The sequence below is a fragment of the Uloborus diversus genome, chromosome 8 (genome assembly GCF_026930045.1).
Source record: "Uloborus diversus isolate 005 chromosome 8, Udiv.v.3.1, whole genome shotgun sequence".
NCBI classification, from domain to species: Eukaryota; Metazoa; Arthropoda; class Arachnida; order Araneae; family Uloboridae; genus Uloborus; species Uloborus diversus.
In genome coordinates this window covers 157,989,477-158,004,253 of record NC_072738.1, presented here as the reverse complement: position 1 = coordinate 158,004,253, position 14,777 = coordinate 157,989,477, and the positions used below count along the sequence as shown (strand labels likewise).

General features: G+C 35.5%; 1 protein-coding gene across 1 annotated transcript in view; it reads left to right on the top strand.

Annotated features, from left to right (window-relative positions):
• LOC129228703 (unconventional myosin-XV-like) overlaps positions 1–14,777 on the top strand; it is a 261,173-nt gene that overhangs the window by 127,317 nt on the left and 119,079 nt on the right. Inside the window, exons 31-33 of the mRNA XM_054863387.1 lie at positions 1,518–1,731; positions 4,246–4,402; positions 7,321–7,391. Coding sequence (XP_054719362.1) covers positions 1,518–1,731; positions 4,246–4,402; positions 7,321–7,391 — 442 coding nt within the window. The remainder of the gene's footprint in view (positions 1–1,517; positions 1,732–4,245; positions 4,403–7,320; positions 7,392–14,777) is intronic.

The window sequence follows — 14,777 nt, the reverse complement described above, 5'->3', positions numbered from 1 at the left end:
TGTACATGTAAAATGTATTTATTTAATCTGAAACCAAAGACCACAAAGCAATGCTTTTGTCCAGCTCTTAGAAGATGGCACTTGGCTTAGATTCGTTTCACGAAAGTACATAATGTGCTATTGCAGTGGCGCACACAGGAATTTTGCAAGGGGAGGGTCCAAGATCGAAAGCCTCAGTCTCATATCATATCCCCAATACGCCGTCAAACATATTAACTTGATTTTTTCGATTCTCGAGAACGAAAAACAGTAAAAAATAAACTATTGAATAAACAATTAGTGTTATTTAATAAAATATACTTAAATAAATTACCAGACAGCAAAATAATATACGCATTGACTTTTCTCACAATTAAAAACTGGATTCAACAAATCAAATTCATCGTTGCAGAAGCACCATATGATTTAGAAGTTCATTGAATCTCATTTAGTGTAATCTAATTACAAAACTAAAACATGGTTTTTTAGTGTATTTATTTATAATAACCATTCTGCTTGTAATAGGCAATTCGTTATAGGACAAGTGCACAATATTTTTAAAAAATCTTTTACCGTGAGGTTTTTTTTTTTTTTTCACTTATTAGAACTGAAATTAATGTTACCTTTGTTTGAATTTATTTTACGTACAAAATACACAGAATCGTAATCAATCGGGAAAAAAAGTAAGACCTTTGGGAGGGGTCCGGACCCCCTAGACCCCTCCCTTCTGTGCGCCACTGTGCTATTGCAAGCAAATACGATCAGTATCTGAGTAACTTTACTGTACCCAACAAGAGTCCATGCATCAGGATTCTCACCGCCACTGATAGTAGGAAATACCTTCTTGCTTGGGGAAACTATTGTTGGTTTTGTAAACATGGTTTAAGCTGAAATTGTATTTCAAACAACATATCGCTCGTTGATCTAAGACCCTGGTAGCCTATTTTATGATCCCAATTTGATGACACTTTATAGACCATTGACTAGAATCAACAGTTTGTCCAATTGAAGCTGACGTTGAGCCTAGTTTGCTCAGATTGCAAAAATATGCAAACATTTATCCTACAACGGAAAAACAATTTACAGACTTTATCGCAACGTATCTGACTTAACAAAGAGCAGTTTTTCTAACGGTAAAATGATCGTAAAAATTCATCCGGAGAGGAGGGGAGGGGGTACTTAAAAAAAAAGAAGTCCTAGGAGGGGATAGTTCTTTCTAAGTGGCGCTGAGCACCCTCTCCCCATACCCTTGGTTACGCCAATGCCAAGGCAAAATATGCATAATAAAACCTTATAAAGTCTTCGAAGAATGGTGTTCATATTCTTGACGACTTAGGCGCCAGAAAAAAAAAGAATCTCTACTTTGCTTTTAATTGGTAAGAAAGCTGGCCCCATTATTAGAAAACTACATATTGCCTTTTTGTGTGCACCAGTACTTTTTATTGTTACAAAAGAAGCACGAAAGTAAATTTATCTTCAATGTACGATGAACAGCAACTTCTAAGAAGACGTCACAAATCGGTATTTTTGTCTTTCAGGTCCCTGGCAGCATCCATCAAAGGTGGCCGCAGTCCTGACAGTCATTCATTGTACAGGCAAAATTCTGCCAACACACATCCGTACACCATATTGGAGGATATACTTCCTGAGCCTGAAGGGCAAGAATTCAGTGATCTGAGTAATCCTGAACGCCTGTCGCAGGTTCTGAAAGGAGGTGGAAAGGCAATTGGTGGAGGAGGTGTGGATACTCAGGTACTTAATACATTCTCAGTTTTTTTATTTCTTTTTAGCTGCATTAGTATTTTTAAAAAATATTAAATATTTAAACATAAAGAGTTGATAGTTATAAAAATTAGATGTTTTCCAGACCCGAGTCCCGTAATTGCAATATTTTTCAGGAAGGTTGAGTGGAAATTAGAGCATTATACGCATACTCAATATGAAAATAAAAAACAACAAAATACATAGATGGACCAATGAAGACTGGTTATATTTTGTATTTTAGTGAATAGAAATCAAGTTACTATGACGTCAGTATAATGTGACCTTGACAGCCCATCGATGTACATTTAGTTTCGTTTTCGCATGCGGTAAAATGGATGTAAAAGGCGATGAAAGCAGAGCATTGCAATGAAATTTAGTGTTCATCTTTTAAAAATCAGCAGTTAAGGAATTTGTGATGTTACAGGAGGCGTATGGGGAGTCTGTTTCTATCTACAACACAGCTAGAAGATGATTCAAATGTTTAAATTGGGAGAGAACCATTTTCAAAAGAAGATTGATCAGATTCTCTAATAACTTCTACGTTGTTGTGATAGTAAGAGAAGAACGTCTGGATTGTGAATTCATCATTTTGTTCCCACCAAACTTTGTTCGAAGAAAAACGGAGAGGAAGAAAAAGTTCGGAGCTTCAATTTGACCCAATCAAATATTTTGACTAGATTCTACTATTTTAAACGTACAATACCTGAGAAAATTGATGACAACTATAAGTGGATTCTGTATAGCGTTGAGTTTGGACAACATGGAGACATTGATCCATGTAGCAGTAACCCTATAGCAGTGAGTTAAATGAAGTTTATTAACTAAAGGAACTTTTTTTCCCCAATAGTATAAACTACACTGTAAAAACGATTCAGAAACGTTCCTGGAAAATAATGGGCAGCTGATGTGCCCAATTTCTGCCAGTAAGATACCTTACAAAAATCAGGAACGTTTTTAGCTAAAATTCAGTAACCTTCTTGATATTATTCTGGAAGCTTCCTCAAAAAGTCAGAAATCTTGCCGTTAAAAGCCAGTCGTGTGTCAGGAAAATTAGTGTAAACTTGGGAAGGTATAACATAATAGCTTGGCATCTTCCCGATTTATCAAGGAAGTTCCAAGAGCAGTATTGCAAACATGGTCAAAGCTAAGCCAGAATTGCTGAGGAGAATTTCACTCGCCTGCAATTCTTGCAAAGCAACGTAGTCCATACTTATTCGCTCTTATTGGGAGCTTAATTAGCATGGATGGCCCGTAATTTCACTGAAGCCGATACCCTTAATAAATACGCTCAGTTAATTTTTAAACTGGGAGCTAAAAATATTTTTTAAAACAGTGAAAAGTCTGCATTCGTGAAACTCGTAGCAATTCAGGAAACTTTTTGACAATTATACTGGGTTTTTCTAGGAAGTGGATAAAAACCATTAAAATCCCGAAACGTAACACGGGAATACCCAGCAACGTTTCGGAATTTTTTTACAGTGTATATGCACTTTACGCCATCTACGATAGATAACGCAGCTTTATTTGAGACAATGTTACTTTAATTTTGTTTTGCTGCACAGCATTTGAATACCAGTTTAACATTTAAACCAATACTAGTTTGTATGTTTTCAGAATGAACTTTTATTACATTTATGGCAAACTTAACTTTGCGGCTTCGTAATGAGTAACCTTCACAATGCTCCCAGGTTTGGTTTACCCCACCTATAGTTACAACTTCGGATTATCTCCAGTTTCGCCGAAATTTAAAATTCTCCTACCCCTAAAATGTATCAGAAGATATGATTGAAACTGATAAACAAGGGGTGAAGGAAATTTTGTGCCAGCGAAACTTGGACCATAACTTTGCTGCTGCGATTTCCAATTTTACTTTTTTTCCAAGGTTCATACTCTTCCAGACAAAATGAATTTCAGGAGTTTTCAGGAGTCAAAAGCAGAATTTTCAGGAGTAATAACACAAGCGAATTTTAGTATATTTATTATACAGTACTTCGTATACTATGTATTAGTATTATCAATGCTAAATATACTATAAAATAGCAACAGCACTACTAATTAGCAATAAAGAAAATACGCTTAATAGCAGTTAACACAAAACCTAATGCTCTTGTTTCGTTCTCTAGAGGCAGTTACAATCAGTAAACGTAATGGGCATGTTTGAATGGAATAACCGGTCAGTCGGTTCAAACACACCCCATGTCTTTGCGAAAAGCAATGGGTGTTCTGTATAATACGAGATTTTTGATTGGCTCTTTTGATATGACCGCCTAACAACATGGAATTGAAATTAGCGTTGTTAAAGTTTTATTTTGAGATTGATGAAGCACTTTTACTAGGAAAAATTATTTTCAGGAGGAAAGGGGGGAAATCAGGAGATTAAAACAAAATTTCGGGAGTTTTAAGGGCCCTTAGAAGAAAAAATTAAAATTCAGGAGTTTTTCGGGATTTTTAGTAGGAGTACGAACCCTGAATTTCTGATGGAGATTTTTTTTTTCCTTTCAGCAACGTTCTCATTCTAATGGCATTCATTCCCAGAGCTTAACTCCCAATCTCTCTACGCCATCTCCTGCACTTCCCGGAGGGGGCTCTGGGAACGCTGGTAATTCATCCGCATCTTCTACTACTGGAGCCAACAATCTGCCACTGTACAATCTTTCAGGTAAGTGCTACTTCTTGCGTTCACAAATGCGGCTATATTTTAAATCAAACGAAATTAAAATAGGCTCATTTCAAAGGACTAATTTAAAGCAATCGTCAGTCAGAAGCGACGTTGCAGTGATTTTGCAGTGACGTCTTTAGAACGTCACTGGTCACAAAGAAACGTTGCAATGACGTCTCCAAAACGTCACCAAGTGACAGGTTACGAATTTGTCGTTGAAGCAGCGTTACAGTGAAGTAACACATAAAACACTTTTACAGTGACGTCTTGAAAACGTCACAGAATTAGTAATCATAAAGTGACGTTGCAGTGACGTCTTCAAAATATCTCAGGGTGACTGGCCACGAATTAATTGTTGCATTATTACGCAGACATTATTGCATTTGCGTCACACATTATTAAAGTCAATTTGAGATGCAGTGTGTAGACTTTTCCTTATAATTTTTAATTTCACCTTGAAGCCATTCTTCATTCTCAATCAAGTATTTGATGCATTTATTTTTTTTTCAATTAAGTATTTAAGCTGTTGTTTCGAAGTTAAAAATTTGATTATAAATTTCTTCATTAAAACTTTCAAATTTCAATATTCAATGTCTTCATTTTACAATTCACAGTTGAAGCTGTTCTTGATCATTTTTTTTCCAATGCTCAGATTAATCTCTATCGCTCAAAATTCAAAATTTAATATAGGATGCATCGAACTGAATTAAAAAAAAATAGTTCAAAAGTTTTCTTCGGATGAGTTAGTAGTAGGAACTTTTCAAGGGTGCTCACCTGGGGGTCCATGGTGCAGACTACGCCAAATTGAAATTTTTAGGGAGGGGGGATGTTTCAAGGGGTATTTTTCTCTTTTGGTTGGCTTGTGTTTGGGAGGGGTCTTTGTGATATTAAGGGGGATGCGCCCTTGCTCTTAAGGGGGGTGCGTAGCCCTGAACTTTTTATGCAATTCCGAAAAGGAAACAACTAGAAAATGATGTGTTTATCCACTGGTTGGGGAAATCATTCATTTGGTTGGTGTAATCTTTTTCTTTTCTCCCCCCTCCCCCTTCGGAAAAAAAACTGGTTCCGAACCGTAGAAGTTCACTAAGTTTGAAAAACATTTGTTACATACATCAATTAAAATGTTTTTATTGTCATGTGACAAAAGCCGCTATATCGATGTTATGATTTTTTTTTTAATGAAGTTTAGTGTTCACTCACTGTGTGGTCGGTGTTCCCTATTCTTTTTTCTTTTTCAACTCAATATCCCAGCCAACCTGTAATATGTTTCAATTTCAATATATTTATTAAAGTTGAATATTGATTTTGAATATTGAATATGAATTTGAATGAATATTGAATATGAAATTGTATTATTTTAAAAGTGTTTTCTACTCTAAATAATCAATTCACCGTTCCATAATTTTCAACCCATTTTCTAATGTATTCTTCATAACCCGGGTTACAATCGTTTCGTAAAAGTTTTAAAATGGTTGTTAACAATTTTGAAGCGTGTAAATGTTACCTGAGCTAAAGTCCTAGATGGTAGATTTAAATTGCGACACCTCTGTCATCGCGTCATTTTACAGCTTGAATGCCGTCCTAATTTGAACTAAAGCCCTAAATCGTTGCTTAAGTAGCGACACGTCCGCCATTTTGGGGCTAAATGCCGCTTTCTTCATATGTTTGCTATGATGAAACCAGCGTGTTTTGTTTCTTGATGGCGATGTTCCTTGATTGCATATTGACATGGAATTAATAAAAAATCACAATTAAGAAGTGAAACACGTTACTTTACTTTAGCAGACATACGAAAAAATCGACGTTGAGCCCCAAGATGGCGGTCATATCACTACTTTTAAGCCAGTGGTTCTCAGCCTTTTCACCACTGAGGACCACTTGTACCTTTCAGAATCCTTAGCGGACCACATAGATATTATTAGTATAAAAAACAAAATAAAAAGACATAGATAGCTCCAAATTAACACTTTAAGGGGGTCCGGGATACATTTTGGAAATAATTTTTTTTGAACTGATTCGCCATTTATTCAATAAGCAAAATCATAACATAAATATGAAAAAAAAATTATTTAAATTTAATTAGTCCTTTTTTTAAAAAATGGGATTGCTTTAAATTGCTAAAACTAAAAATATTCTTGATCAATTTTCAATTTTTTTTATATAAATTACCCACAAATATCTAAGCTTTAATTTTTATTCGGCGATTTTAAAAATATTGATTAAATAAAAAATATTTGAAGAAAAATTTCGAAAAATTCAAAGATACTTTTTTTTAAAAAAATCATAATTTTTGCAGAAAACGTTTTTTTTTAAATTCGCCGAATAAAAATTAAAGTAAACTGTTTGAAAAAGATATGCTCCAAGTTTCATTACTTTATCTTTATCGGTTCTTGACTTATAAGAGTTTGAATGCAAGAAATCGGGAAAAATTGCATCTTGCAGAAAACGCGTTTTAAGTTTTAAAGTTAAATACACATTAGTTAGGTGCATGCAACAAAAATAATTATATCTTTCGTTCTATTTAAGATAGAAACAAGATTCAAACGTCCCTTTAAGCAGAAAAACACGGAGTAACTTTTCACATGATAAAAACAAAATTGCAAAATTTGACGATTTTTGTGCCCCGGACCCCCTTAATGACTCCCTTGGTCTTGCTTCTCACTTGAAAGCTTCTCAATATTTGGCTCGAAGTTAAAAAAAAAAAAAAAATCAGCAGACGCATTAATTTACGTCTAAAGAGCCAAGATTTAAATTGATTATTTTATGACTGTTCACTTCGCGGACCACATGAAAACAGTCCGCGGACCACAGGTTGAGAATCATTGTTTTAAGCAACGACACAGGATTTAAAGGGGCTGTGCTAACCGGGAATATTTTCATTTCAGTACTAAGCAACTTTGGTTTTTATTCTCCCATAGGAATGACCGTTCCGATGGTGGATGCTTCTCAACTAATCCAGCAACAGCTACTTCAGCAACAAATGATACAGGTAATGTCTTTTGGTCAAGCATCTCAAGCTTCGTTACTAACACATCTATCTTCTACGTAACACTGATTCTCTTAAAGGATTTTACCAGTTTCTTTGGTTCAGGCCTGTTGAGTATGTAAATTTAACACTGTGCATGACATTTTAAGCCAATTATGGGATAAATGAGCTTTTCTATTTTTCTTCTCAACTCTGTATTTAAATGCATGAAAATAAAGATATATATTTTTATATACTTTTGTCTATGGTCTCTAACTTGTTAACTTACTTTCACAATTTACTACCTTCTATTAAAGCTGTACTACACAGAATTGCTTCAAGATTGTATATCTAACATTTTTTACTGATTTTTTTTTCTTATGATTAAATACAGAAAAAGACGGTGAGATAGAAAATTTGGTAATGAGGATGTTTTGGGTTTCTCGGCACCTAAAGCATTCTTGCTGGTACTTTCACCCCACATTATATTTTTACCACAATCTTCTTTTATGATTTTCTTCAAAGCTAGGAGCAGTTTTTACATCATAACTATACCTTGTGTTGAAATCATTGGCTTCAATACATTTAAAAGGAAAATTTTTACCCGGGCTCTAGTGCTGCCAGAATTTTACTTTTGTGGGGTAAAGGGGGAAATTAAACCAGTCCTTTCGGGTATGTATACTATCCTATTAGGATTGGTAATATGTGTTAAAACCAATGAAGTGAAGAATAGATTTGAAACAACATTGTAAGGAGCATACACTTTATTAATTAAACAGAAAAAAAGAAGTAGCTACGTGGAAAAAGAAAAAAAAAATGCAATGAAAAAGATTGACACTATTCCTTGTGAATTAAAAGAGATACAACTGTCTTTCTGCGGCCCACAGTAAAGTGTAGGAGAATCCAGAGAATTTGAACTTATCTATTTCAGTGTAATTTTCTCATTCATTCTGTTTTTATTTTTTTCTATAGATAAAAGTAACACCAGAAACATTGTTTTTAGTTTTTCGAATGTATTACGTAACACTCTTGATTACGAATTGGCTTGATCTCTCTTACACATACAGCAAAATCCCTCCTAACGGACACCACACCCCTCTTATGCGGACAATTTTTAATTCCCCAGTTCCAATGCGAATAACATTATTAAACCCGTGTCCTGCGAACACCTCTCTATTGCGGACAAAAAAAATTGTCCCGTAAGTGTCCGCATTAGAGGGATTTTACTGTATTTTGATTTGCCCATTTTACAGCACCCATAATCTAAATCTCCTTTCTTGATTTTCTAACTCTTTAATTTCTTCATATTTTATGATTTCGTTAGCCAGTAATGCTTTCTTGTTGTTTGCTCTTAAACTCATTTCTATCATATAATCATTACTTTCATATAAACTCCCTGTGTTCTTTCTACCAATTGCATAATGTCACTAGCTCCACCAAACGAAGTTATCCAATCTCGCCGAGTTTTTAAATCATCTACAAAATTTAATTTTAGGATGCAAAACTACCTAACTATTGTTTTCAGTAAGCCATAACTTATAGAAAGTACATTGACTTGCCTTCAATCTTCGGGTTGAACCGAACCATTGCTTCGGTCACTCGTCTGGTCGGTGCTAGTTACAAGTTTGTTTGGCGCTCTTGGCTTCCTTAAGAGGTTTTGCACCTCCAGCTCAGTCACTTCCTATGACGGGGTGATGAGTGCTAATAAGCACGAAACTGCAGTCCTCGGTTGGAAATGACTGAGCTGGCAGTGTACTTCATGTACCTAACTATTGCTTTTGACGCCTCATTTTTCAGTTTTACAAAGACCAATTTGCTTAAAGGTTATCGTTCAAACACAATTTCTCTTGATTAATTTTTTCGAGCATAGGTTCTCACCATTTTGCAAATTAAATGCACTACTGGAATTTAGTAGAAATTTATGAAAAAAGTAAAAAAAAGGTAAGCTGAAAATAGGTGCTATAAGCAAAATTAGAGGCCATTTACATGGGTCGCACTTGCCTTACAACATGGACCGCACTTAACCCATCTTTTTTTTTTTCTTTAAGAAAGGAAAGTGCAAACCTTCCTACAAAGTCTGGTTACAGTATTTAATCAGAACACGCCATTTATGTTAGTAGTAACTGTTACTAAAAATGCATCTTGCACTTGCTGACTTCAGGTATTTGATACGACAGCAAAATAAACAAAACTCGAACCTTCTCAATCTTCACATTAGGGCTCATGTAAGTTATCGCTGGTTGTGTTTTATCTATGCAAGCCAGTGCAGATCTTTACTTACAGGAATTATCACTAGACAATCTCCCGACATATTTAATGTATGGTAGAAGAATCTTCAGGTTAACATCCACAACATTCTCTGGGGACACTCTTAACCCCTGACTCACTAAAACGAAATCACCTTATCATTACTGTTCTCCTCCAACCGGTATGGAAGAGAGAGAGAGAGATGAAAACGAAAAGAAGACGTGAAATGAAAATGTGTGGTTCTGAATTTGCAGGTAAACGGGGATGTTCCTGTAATGACGTTAGACAGAGACTTCCAACTGTAACAGAGTAACTTGACCAAAGCCTTAGAAATAATTCGAGTAAAAATTGAAGGACTGAATAGAAATTCAGATCATTGAAAAAAAAAAATTGCCAAGACTGAGAAATACAGTAAAGCCTCGATTATACGAGCTTATCGGAACGACTTGTACCTCGGATTTTGGAAATATTGGTTTGTAAAAACCAGGGCAGCATAGTTGAAGTTACGCTCATTTTGGGTGTTATGGTTCCTTTTATGGAACCTGTGCTCGCTGTTACATGTAATGGGTTCTTGATCATTCACACATTATAATACTAGACTTTACTATTCTAATTACTACATTAGCTATATACTAATCTTCTTTACTAATAATAAAGCTCAAAGTCTCTCTGTCTGGATGTCTGTGACGCGCATAGCGCCTAGACCGTTCGGCCGATTTTCATGAAATTTGGCACAAAGTTAGTTTGTAGCATGGGGGTGTGCACCTCGAAGCGATTTTTCGAAAATTCGATGTAGTTCTTTTTTTATTCCAATTTTATGAAAAAAACTATCATAAATTACGAAATTATCATAACGTGGAACCGTAACATGGGCACAAGCCAATTGGCGAGATACGAAATTATCATAGCGTGGAACCGTAACGTCGGTACAAGCCAATTGGCGAGAAAATTCACCATACATTATTTGTAAATATACAGGCAAACCAAAAGACCTTTAATTTTTCTATTACGGGCGAAGCCGTGCGGGTGCCACTAGTTACTAATAATAAAGCTGAAAGTCCCTCTGTCAGGATCTCTGTGACGCGCATAGCGCCTAGACCGTTCGGCCGATTTTCATGAAATTTGGCACAAAGTTAGTTTGTAGCATGGGGGTGTACACCTCGAAGTGATTTTTCGAAAATTCGATGTGGTTCTTTTTCTATTCCAATTTTAAGAACAAAATTCTCATAAGAGGGACGAGTAAATTACGAAATTATCATAACGTGGAACCGTAACATGGGCACAAGCCAATTGGCGAGAAAATTCACCATACATTATTTGTAAATATACAGGCGTACCAAAAGATCTTTTAATTTTCTATTACGGTCAAAGCCGTGTGGGTACCACACACTAGTACTATATACAATACAGAGTGTGTCGCCAATGCGCACATGTCCGGAGTTCGTTTCGATGTGCTCTGTTCTGAGAGAATGTTTTCCCCATTCCGCTACGATTACGATAGCGGAGTTTGCTAAGTTCGATACTCCACATTTGGGGTAAATAATTTGACTTTCTGACTGACCCTAATATTTTGAATGAAATTTTTTTTCGGCTATAGTGTGAATCTGAACTGTCTTGAGAAAGACACTTGATTAGGACATATGCACAGAGCTATCATTGCCATGGAACATAGGGTCGCATTTCCCGCTGAGAAGCAGAAACGAGATATTTTGGAATGTACCCAACCTGAACTATAATTGCGGCTACCTAACCTGGAAGTATAGTGAAGGCTACGCAGTTCGTAATCACAGCACTATAACTCTGACAGACGGGGCCTAGAACCCCTATAACTGGAGAGGCCGACGCATCCGCCATTTTGGAGCAAGCGTACAACAGGGAAAGCTACCTTTATTGGTAACATTCGCCAACAGGAAACGAGAGAGTCGGAGAGCGAAGATGAACATTGGCGAAATTTTGGAAACAGATGACGTCGTTTCCAGGCTGCCAATCACTTCGCGGGCTATTATTTATCCATATCATTTTTCTTTCTGCAACTGCTGGAAATCTGAAGAGCTGAAATCCTTATTTGGAGCTGTTTACACAATTAACAGCCGCACAACCACCCATTTGACTGAATTTAACACATACTAAAGAAAGGCAAACATCAGCAGCAATGCTATCGCTACGAAGCACTGGATAAAGTTTGCTCCAAAATGGCGGATGTGTCGGCTCCTCCACTATAGGGGCCTTAGCAGGGCCGTCCAAAGAGCTAACGGCGCCGTAGGCGAAAGTTTCCTGGCTCCCCCAACCCCCCCCCCCCCGCCTTTTATACACTCAGAAAAGTCAAGAAAGTTATAACATCAGTGCACAATACTGCCGTGAGAAGGTAAAGGGCAGTAACTGCAAAATTTTCATTTTTCAGATTTTTGCCATCTATTGTAAGGTAGCTCTATTGTACAAGTTTGCTTTTTTCGGTTCGCGATAAAAACATTTAATTCCAAACATTCCCAGGGTTGGCCGGATTGGATCCAATTGGGTTGGACCCTATGGGTTTTTTTGAAAAAAAAAAAACATTTTAAAAAACCCATTATTTAGCTCACTTTTGGGGTTTTTTTATATTTTCTGAGAGGTTTTTAAAAAAAATTAATTAGATTAAAATACTTTCACAATTAAAACTTCTTTTTTATTTGTTCTTCACCACAGACAATGGACATAAAAAATGAATTTTAACTTTAGTAATATTTCTTAACTCTTAACGGCATTAAAAAAATACTTCAAAGATTTTAAATAAATATATTTAACTTTTTTCTTTAACTGGTCAATAAATAACTCAAATTATGTTGACTAAGTCCTGTCACGTCTGATCTTCTCAATATTTGTAGATTGTACAGAGGAAACTACTCTAGCTATAAAAGGCTTTTATGTGAATTATTTTCTGCAAACCAACACGTCACAAATCTCGAATAAACAAGGTATATTTTTTAGAAATTAACAGGTTTTACAAATGGTCGGACAGAAAACAGAATAGGATATACAGTATTTTCATTATCTTACGAAAAAAGTTTAATATTTCTTACTCTGTACACAGAAATAGAAAAACAGTCAACATAAAATTCAAAGAAATATCTTGATTAAGCTGAAATTCAGTAAAAAGGGATTTAAAGTACTTGAGGTTCTACTGTAGTTTTGCCTAACAAAAAAAAAAAAAAAAAAGAAAAAAGAAAAGAAAAGAAAACAATAAAGTAAGATGAAAAAAAAATATAATAATTAAAAAGGAGCAATAGATTTTATTACTCTAGAAGTAACTTTGCTTTAACTGCTAGTAATCATGGAAACTTAAAAATCTGAAACTGCACCATTCTTGGGTTTCGTCGTCTTTTATGCTTTTCTTCAGAAAACGCTGAATTTTCCAGCTTTTTTTTACTCCAAGACAATTTTTGTGCTTTGTTCATATACTTACGTTACAATATACTACAAGTACCCCATATTTTCCCTAAAAAAAAGACAAAAAAACCCACATTTCTTTAAAAAAAAAAAGTTTTAGTTTGTTTTTTTGGGGTTTTATTTAAAAAACTCCAAAAAACCCTGGGTCCATGGGCTTTTTGCCAGCCCTGAACATTCCCCTATTGTTAGTATTGAATCCAAAACGCGTTATCTCCAAACTTATTTCTGCAGATACTGCCGTTTACCTGCCCATGGCAGAATAGGCGTGAATGCGTCGTACTTGAATTTTTTACATATTATTGAACAGAACAATCATAGGGCTATGTATAATACAAATTTAAAACACAAGCAGTGAATCTGTTTCTAATATTTGTAAAACATTAACACCCCAAAAACTTTTGGAAAAATAGAAATGTAAAAATCCAAATATTTATCTACTAAAATGTTATCCCACAAAACTGAATTAGTTATTCATATTGAACAAACTAAAAACACGAATAAATAATTTGCCTATATGAATAGAAAATGTATTTATCGAAGTATATTACATCAAAATTAAATTTCGATCTGGACTCATCCAATGATTCTTTTCAAGAGTTTCTTTTTGTTACTTGTACCAACTTAATACCAGCTTTCATATGTGTTAAATACAAAAATGTCATTCTTTTTCATCAAATATTTGTAAGTTTTAGGGCCTGCAAATACTTAACAACATCGAAAATAGCTCAGAATTTCCGTTTAGGAGCTTTAATTTTCAAAAATCACTGGTCCTAATATTACAAAATATGGTCATACTTTTGTGTTTTAAGACTTGAGTTGAAGAAAATATTCATGCAAGAGTCCCCATACCGCCTTAATTTAATATCACAAGCGGTGAGTTTTTTAAACGACACTTACAAAAATAATAATAAGTGAAATAGCCCCTGAATGTAAAACACTGCTTAAATTTTTTGGACCATAATTTTGAACAATTTTCCAGGGAAATGCTCCGGATCCTCCTATCCATAAAATCTTCGAAGTTTGTCTAAAGTTGCGTTTTTGAAACTTCAATTTCTAAAACTTGCAGAGGGAGAAGGAATTGATTTCAAACTATTTAAAAAAAAATCGATCGGAAACAGTCTCTGAGCTCCCTCCCTTACGTCAGTAAACATGGCCTATAATCGCGTTTTTGAAGCTAAAATTGCGTTTCCAAAGCTAAAAGTTTCAAAATTTTAACCGGACACCTTTTGTCCTTTTTCGTATCCGATTTTTTTTTTTCAAGGTGCCCATCTAAAACTTTTTTCTGGTTACGTCATTGCACGCAGGGGCAGAATTCATTCAAATTTGGTTGGAACTAGACAAAGGAGAAGTGCCTTTTGTTTGATTATTTACAGTTATGTTCTCAGAAATTGTATCTGCTTCAACGATGCAAATGAAACGAATGTTTTGGAGACTGAGAGAGAGGAATATTTACGTGTATTAGGAAAAAATAGAGAATCATTGAAATGATTCTCTATTTTGTGTGTCTGTGACCGTATTTCTATGATACACAAAATAAGAGGGCGCCGCAAGGCGCCCCACATTTTATACGATCGGGGCATTTTATACGATCGGCGCCCCTCATTTTGTGTGAATGTCGTCGTGTTCCGTCGAAACGAGGGGAGCCTTGCGGCGCCCCCACATTTCGTGGTGCCTGGGGCGATTGCCCCGCTCGGCCCCCTTCCCCTTTTCGGACGGCCCTGCTGACAGGTTAGGTTTGCT